Genomic DNA, 7,478 nt, shown 5'->3' on the forward strand with positions numbered 1-7,478 from the left:
TCTGTTCTTTATTTATATTCGTGTATAAATAAATATATAATTATCATTTAACAAATAAATCATAAATTTTTTAATAAAATATTAAGTTATTACTGTTCTGATTGTTTATTTCATGACTTAATTTATATTTATATTTAATTTTTTCTATTTTTTATTTTTCAAATTATTTGCATTTTTATTAGAAGTATAAATATGATACAATCATAAAATAAAAAATTTAACAGGTAAACTTAAATATTAGAATAACAAACACATGAACTTCGATTAACAAACTGGAAGTGATATATTCGAGCAGAAATTACAAATTTCATATTTTTCGAAATACTTAAATTTACACGATAAATCCATGAGCGATGGCGCGATTGGCGGCAAGATTGGTCGTCTCGTACACCGGAAGCTCGTCCCTGAACTGTCCGATGGCGGAAAGGCTCTCAAGTTCGAACAGCTCCGAGCTCGACACGCTCTCGCCATCGCTCTCCTCCACTTCCAGATCGACTCCTCTCAGCAACTCCTCCAACACCATCTTCCGATCCCTCGTCACCATCGGAACTTCGCCAAAACGCCGCTTCTCAAGACCGTCATCGACGGCGGCGATGCTCGCCGGCGAGAACCGAACCGATCTCTGCTTTCCGCTTCTCGCGGACGCAGGAATCTTGCTAATGCACGATCTCGCCGATTCTTCCTGGCATCCGGCGAACTTCGACTTTGTGGGGTTTCGGCCACCGCTGGCAAATATCGCGTTCAGGAAAGCGGCGAGGCGGGCTCGCGGCGATGCCGGGGTCCTCAGATTCCGCAGATCGCGGATCCGGCTACGGATCGAGCCTTGCCTCTTTCTTTCTGGTGGCGGATCCGAGCATAAGCGATCGCATCGGGTAAGAGCGGGGCAAGTGCGAGCAGTGGAGTCTGCGTCGGAGGAGGAGAAGCCGCCGAAGCTGGAGCAGTCGGAGGAGCTCGAGGTGGAAAAGTGGCGGCGGAGATTCGCCGGAGGTTGAGGTGTTGGGATCCATTTTTTGTCGATGGAAGGGATCTGTCTTTTTGAGGTGGAGGAGAGGGCAGGGCCCGGTGATCCGCCGTTGGAGTCGTCGATAGAGCGGTAGATAGAGTCGAGTAGGGAAGAGGAGAAGGATGGCTTCTTCCGGCCGTGCCAATGGGCCGATTTCTCCATTGTGAATTCCAAGAGCAGAGAGGAGAAAGGAGGTAAAGATCAAATCTGGATAATGAGTGAACTGAAGAGATTATATTTTTTTTGGATTTCGAGCTTTGATGTTCTATATTTTGAAGACAAGTTTTGACGATTTTGGAGGGAAGAATTTATGATAAGAAGACGATTGGAGAACGAGAGGGACAGATGGGTTTGCGAGAAATGGAGTTGAGAAGGGAAGACGGGGATTGTGGGGGTTTTAAAGGGATAACGGGCAGAGTCGCGGAAAAAGTTTACGTACGGACATCCGCATGTAATATTAATAAGAGGAATTTTAAAAATTGCACTAAAAAAATTAAAGAAGAAAAAAAACTCAAAAAATAATTTAAATTTTAAAATTTAAAATTCATATTAGATGAATATTCTAACATGGAGTTTGCACTCATTAAATTTATTTTAATATTAATTTAATTTAATTAGTTTTATATTACATTTTGAAGTAAATTTGATGAGTGTTTAATCAATTTAATTAAATTTAGATTAGAATTTCTTAAAATAAATTTAGATTATAATTTCTTACAATAAAATTACAAAATATTTATGTACTTTTACTTTAATATAAAGATACCCAAATTATTTTATATTAGATTTCATATAAGAGATATAAAGGTACATAATTTTTCATAAATTCTTATTTTTTAACTTTATGGGACAATTGTGTCATTATCTTTTTATATTAAAAAGAATAATATAATCATTTTGAATATCAGATCTCTTCATTTCCCAAAAAAAATGCTCAAAATAGTTTCGAATCTATGGGATTATAAACACAACAAAAGTTTCATTTTAGATTGATAAAAAAAACATTTCATGATACCCTAAAAATATGATCATAGACCAACTTCATTTGAATATGATCATCTGACCACTGTTGCCCGATTACAACCCTCTACCAGACATCATCACCTAATTATGGTTCTTGGACCATTATCACCCAACTATAATATTTTGACCACTATCGTCTGATTAGGTCCTCCAACTACCATCCATCAACTATAATCTTCTAACTATTATTGTCATGTCAAAGTCTCATAATCTTTGTTATTTGTCTACATTCTCGTGACCACCATTATCCAATTATGATTCACCAACCATTGTCACACCACTACAATCTTCTTATCACTATCGCTTAACTATGATCTCTCAAGCACCATCATCCAATTATGGCCCTACAATCATCATCACTAAACTATGATCATTTGGCCTTTATCACCAAACTTTAAATTATCCGAGTCAGCTGACTGCCACCATCCGAGATGGCCCAATTGCTTGCTTCCACACGTAAAGTCCCCTATACAGTCATCACCAATTAGATAATCGAGATTAAATAATTATTTTTAAAACTAGAAACTTTGAAAAATTTCAATAAATTCATTTCTAATCCAAAAAAGGCATATAATATCTCTATGGATTCAATTTGAAGAGCACTATTTAATAAATTTAAAATGAATATAATTTGATGAATGGTTAGACCATAATTTTAGTTATTAGGTTTCTATATTTATTTGAATATATTTAAACCATTCATCAAAATGGGTTCAAGTTTGGCAGAGAAAAACTATAGGATATTACATGCATCCTTTAATTTTTTTAGTCACAATTGAATTACTTATTGAGGTTAATCAAAATTTCTAAGTGATTGAGTCACTATTCAACCTAAGTAATTAGAAATTTAGCATACTTAATCCATATGGATTAAGATACATGGTTGCATATAACTATTGATTAGAATTAGTCGATTATCATTTTTCAAATAAAAAACAAACTTAGATATATTCATTGACTATGTAAAGAGTAATTGCATTAATAATATTTTCAATTTATTCTTAAATTACTCTTTGGATAGTCAATGGGTTGGATTCAAATTTGGCTAGATGATGTTATTATAAACTCTTAATCTAGCATGACATTATTATGCTATTTTAATCAATTATTGTTCCATAATTGAATTTCCAAATGTTTAGGTCATTATTTGACCTAAATGTTTGGAATTCATTATTTTCATTTATTTTAGAATTATAATACAATGTGTATATGCCTAATTCTCTAGATTTAGAGTACTATTTTGTTGTGGCATTGTGTATATGCAAGAGTTAGTCACAATGATTTGTAAACCTATGTCAACACTAGTGACACTTAAGGACAATAATAAAAGACTTTGTCTAGTGAACTTAAAATTTTTTAAAGAATTTATACATACACCCAATAGGGGTAAAACTTCAAGCTTAGTTAACTTAAAGACATCATACACCTTAGGATTTAAATATACCCCCATTTGACACTAATTGATCTCCAAACAAAACTAATCAAAATTAACCCTTCATTAAGGGTTAAAATTTCAATAATTCATAATAAATCAAATAAAACTTATAAAAATATAAAATCATGTTACGTGGCTCAGCAGCAAATGAAGCATGCATTCGATCAAAATTTTTTCACGCTTCAGCATCTGATTGACCAGATAGAACATCATTATTTACTAATTTCTCGTTATATCATCTAATATGACCTGCTAAACTCATTGATGCGTAGAGCAGTTGATGTATTGGAATAATCGATAAATAAAATAAAAGAGAATATAGAACATCTTTCTTTTGACAATGATATTTTTTTGAGTTTTCTTTAACCCGAGGCGCATTGTAAGTGCGACAATAAACTTTTATCGCATCATCCTTGTAGTATAACATACATTCATTTATATAAAAATCAATTTTTTATACTAGTGAGACCCAACTTATATACAAATTTCTTTATTCAATATAAATTTGTGCTGATTAAAATGTTCGTTGAATTTATTTTCATGAGAAGATCAATGAAGTCATTGAAATAATTATGATGAATATTATATTCATTTTTTATACTTAGCATCTTAACAATAATCGATTATTTTGAATAAGTTTTGCAACAATCCTAAATTAGTATTTGAGAAGCATATAATAATTCAAATAATTTTTTACTTTCTGTGTTTGGTGGCTTTTCCACGCTGTCCTTTAAATTATGACATGTTGCATAAAAAAAAGTTTTCATACGTTCTACTCATTTCATCTTCATCAACTATTTAAAAAGTTGTGGATGCACCGGCATTAGTATCTCAGTGTGGCTCGTACTCGTCATGTGAGGTCAAATCTAGTAGCTTGGAAGAAATCCCCATATGATATAAATCAACATTTACTTCACCGGACTTAAGGAATGCTTAATTTTTGTGCTTCGAGTGTGGACATCTAAACATTCAACAGACTTAAACGAAGTTAGTTGAGATGCGACTTAAATAAAAGTCTCAACTCCCTACATAAATTTATCTATCAACCCTATTTGATCCTGTAACAATCTGTTATACATCATATCTCTCTTCTTATATAGTCATTTATATGTTAATGCAAACATTCCCTACATAGTTGTTGAATGAATTATTAGAAAAGATGCAGCCTTAAATCTTGTTTAAATCTAATATAGAAATATCATTTCTAATATTTTTTAGCCAAGTTTTTTTGGGTCTACCTCTACCTTTCTTAATATAAGTCAAATCGAATACCTCTACTTTCCTAATCGGCAGGGCTACAAGTGAACAAAACATTCAATGAGCTACTCATTGCCTGATTCGATTAAAGCTCGTGTGTGATCGTTTAACTAACTAAACAAACAAACTTGAATAATATTTTTAATACTCGATCGTTAAATAAACAAGCTTGAACACTAATGTGTTCAGTTCATTTATGTTCACGAACAACATCATTTGAAACTCGTGAACATGCTCGACATTGAGCTCGATAAGAAGCTCAATTTATGTTCAATTCAAAACTCGTGAATAAGCTCAATAAAAAATCAATTAATATTTAATTATAAAATTGATAAATATACATAATATAAATATTTAAAATATTATAACATAATGATATAATTATTTTAATTAATAAATTTTAAAGTAATCAACTACTATAATATATGTTATAGTTTTAATTTCCTTACAACTGATAATTTATTGTATGACATCGTTAAATCTTGTTCATTTGATAGCTCAAGAAAACTCGTTAGATTTGTTCATGAACATCATTGTTTGATAGTTTAAAAAAATTTGTTAAATATGTTCACGAGCAGAGCTCGTTAAGGCTTGTTTGTTTAAAACTCAATAAACACTAAACGAATTGAACATGAACTGAACATGAGCCAAACATGAAAACCATTAATTTAAACAAATCAAACATGAACACAAATAATAAAGCTCGATTTAAACACGAACCAAACTTGAACAAGCTAGTAATAAACGAACACAAACATGAACTCTCACATACTCGATTCGGTTTCTACTAATCGAGTCATCGGAAGCCCACCATTTTAAACGACCAAACCATGTAAGGTGACTTATCGCTGCAAAACTTAACGTAGCATTATGCTTCTCTTTTAATGGTCAACATTTGGCACCATAAAACATTGCAAGTCTTACCATCATCTTATATAATTTTCCCTTAAGTTTGAGGGGGACTTTTCTATCACACAACAAGCCCGATGCATTCCTCCACTTCAACCATCCAACTTGCTTTCTATTGATAATATCCCCATCTATTTTACCTTCACTATGAATAAGAGATCGAATATATCTAAAATGTGTACTCTTATTAATGACTTAATCGCCCAAAATCACAATCCCCTCACTAAGTGTATTACTACTAAAATTACACTTCATATATTAATGTTTTAGATCTACTCAAGCGAAAACCTTTATACTCTAAAGTTAACCTTTATAATTCAAGTTTACCTTCAACTCCCTCTCTAGTCTTATCAACAAGAATAATATCATCAGGAAAAAAAAAAAAACCTAAGGTATAACCTCTTACACATGTCTACTGAGAACATCCATGACTAAAGCAAAATGATATGGGCTTAAGGGTTTCTCAAAATCAACCTTTAGGTTGAAAGGTTGATATCCATAATTCAAGTTTACCTTTAACTCCCTCTCTAGTCTTATCAACAAGAAGAATATCAACAAGAACAACAAAAATTAACCAAGGTAAATCCTCTTGCAAATGTCTAACGAGAACATCCATGACTAAAGCAAAAAATAAGGAGATGAAAGGAGGAGATCACCTTCGGGGGCGTTTGGCGGCTAGAGTGAGGGCGTCAGGTGCGAGTAGTGGGCGATGTTTGGCAGCCGGAGTTTTGTTGACAAAACGAACGCACTTCAGAGGGCGAGGGCGAGGGCGCATGCATCTAAATGAAATATATGAGCAACGTGAACAAATGAGGAAGAAGGGCGGGGGAGGCCAATTTAAGGTCCATTTCTGACAGTTTTCTTGCAGTTTTAACCGCTAAAAAAATTTCACTTAAAAATGGCGGCTAAATCGCTGGTAAAAGTTGCCACCTAAAGAAAATATTGGTCGTATTTCCGGTGGTTAGTTGACCGCCAGAAATTTTGACGGTTTTATGTTTAATACTGGCAATTGAACCGCTGGTCAATAGCTGCGGTTAGGGGTTGTCAATATTTGACACGACACGACAACCCGACCCGGACCCGACCCAGAAAATCCGGGTTGGACCCGACCCGTTTGATAAATGGGTCGGGTTCAGGTTGGCAGATTTGACCCGTTTGATAAAACGGGTCGGGTCGGGTTGACCCGGCGGGTTACCGGGTCAACCCGAAAACCCGTTTAATTAAAAAAAAATAGATAAATATTTCTGTACAAATCAGTTCTCTGATGCTCATTTGATGGATTCCTCAGCCTTCACTGCTCCTTTGCGTCTTTTACAAGATGAAGGAAAGTATTAACACCAGTTGTTGTAACTTTATCAAGTTTCTGCACAGCCTTCTCCAGTCGCTTCAAGGTGGGATCAATTTTGAGCACGTTTGCCAAATTTGACAAGTTTTTTCTTCATGGATTTCATGATGGAACGCACCCTTCTCAGCTTCTTGTCTTTGGTCACCTGCTTTCCAAGCTCCATGTACTTCGGTGATCTGCTCTTGGCTGGAAGCAAAGTGGACGACTGCTTGGATATGGGGGAGAATCTCTTTCAGCTTTTCCAGCTCCTCCTTCGTGCGTTTCTGCCATCTGACTTGATCTTTCAAGTAACGGAAGCCAGCGCTGATGAGCTTCTCAATGATTGGATCAAGAAACAACCGGGTCGCGGGTCGGGTCGGGTCAACCCGGCAACCCGGCCGGGTCGGGTCCGGGTTGAAATGTCCGACCCGTTTGTAAAAACGGGTCGGGTTCGGGTTGACCCGTTTAGATTCGGGTCGGGTCGGGTTCGACCCGAACCCGGCGGGTTGACCCGAATTGACACCCCT

At 35.1% G+C, this 7,478-nt stretch overlaps 1 protein-coding gene across 1 annotated transcript; it reads right to left on the reverse strand.

Moving 5' to 3' along the window:
• Window positions 1-264: 264 nt before the first annotated feature.
• LOC110110712 (protein BIG GRAIN 1-like) lies at window positions 265-1,364 on the reverse strand. Its single transcript, XM_020842314.2, has one exon. The coding sequence runs from the start codon at window positions 1,163-1,165 to the stop codon at window positions 332-334; it is 834 nt and encodes a 277-aa protein (XP_020697973.1). The 5' UTR covers window positions 1,166-1,364; the 3' UTR covers window positions 265-331.
• Window positions 1,365-7,478: the final 6,114 nt, after the last annotated feature.

Source organism: Dendrobium catenatum, unplaced genomic scaffold, assembly GCF_001605985.2.
Source record: "Dendrobium catenatum unplaced genomic scaffold, ASM160598v2 fragScaff_scaffold_1250, whole genome shotgun sequence".
Classification (NCBI taxonomy): Eukaryota; Viridiplantae; Streptophyta; class Magnoliopsida; order Asparagales; family Orchidaceae; genus Dendrobium; species Dendrobium catenatum.

What these genes read in the sequence shown, in the direction of transcription:
- LOC110110712 (XM_020842314.2), bottom strand. Translation starts at nt 1,165, where the DNA reads ATGGAGAAATCGGCCCATTGGCACGGCCGGAAGAAGCCATCCTTCTCC.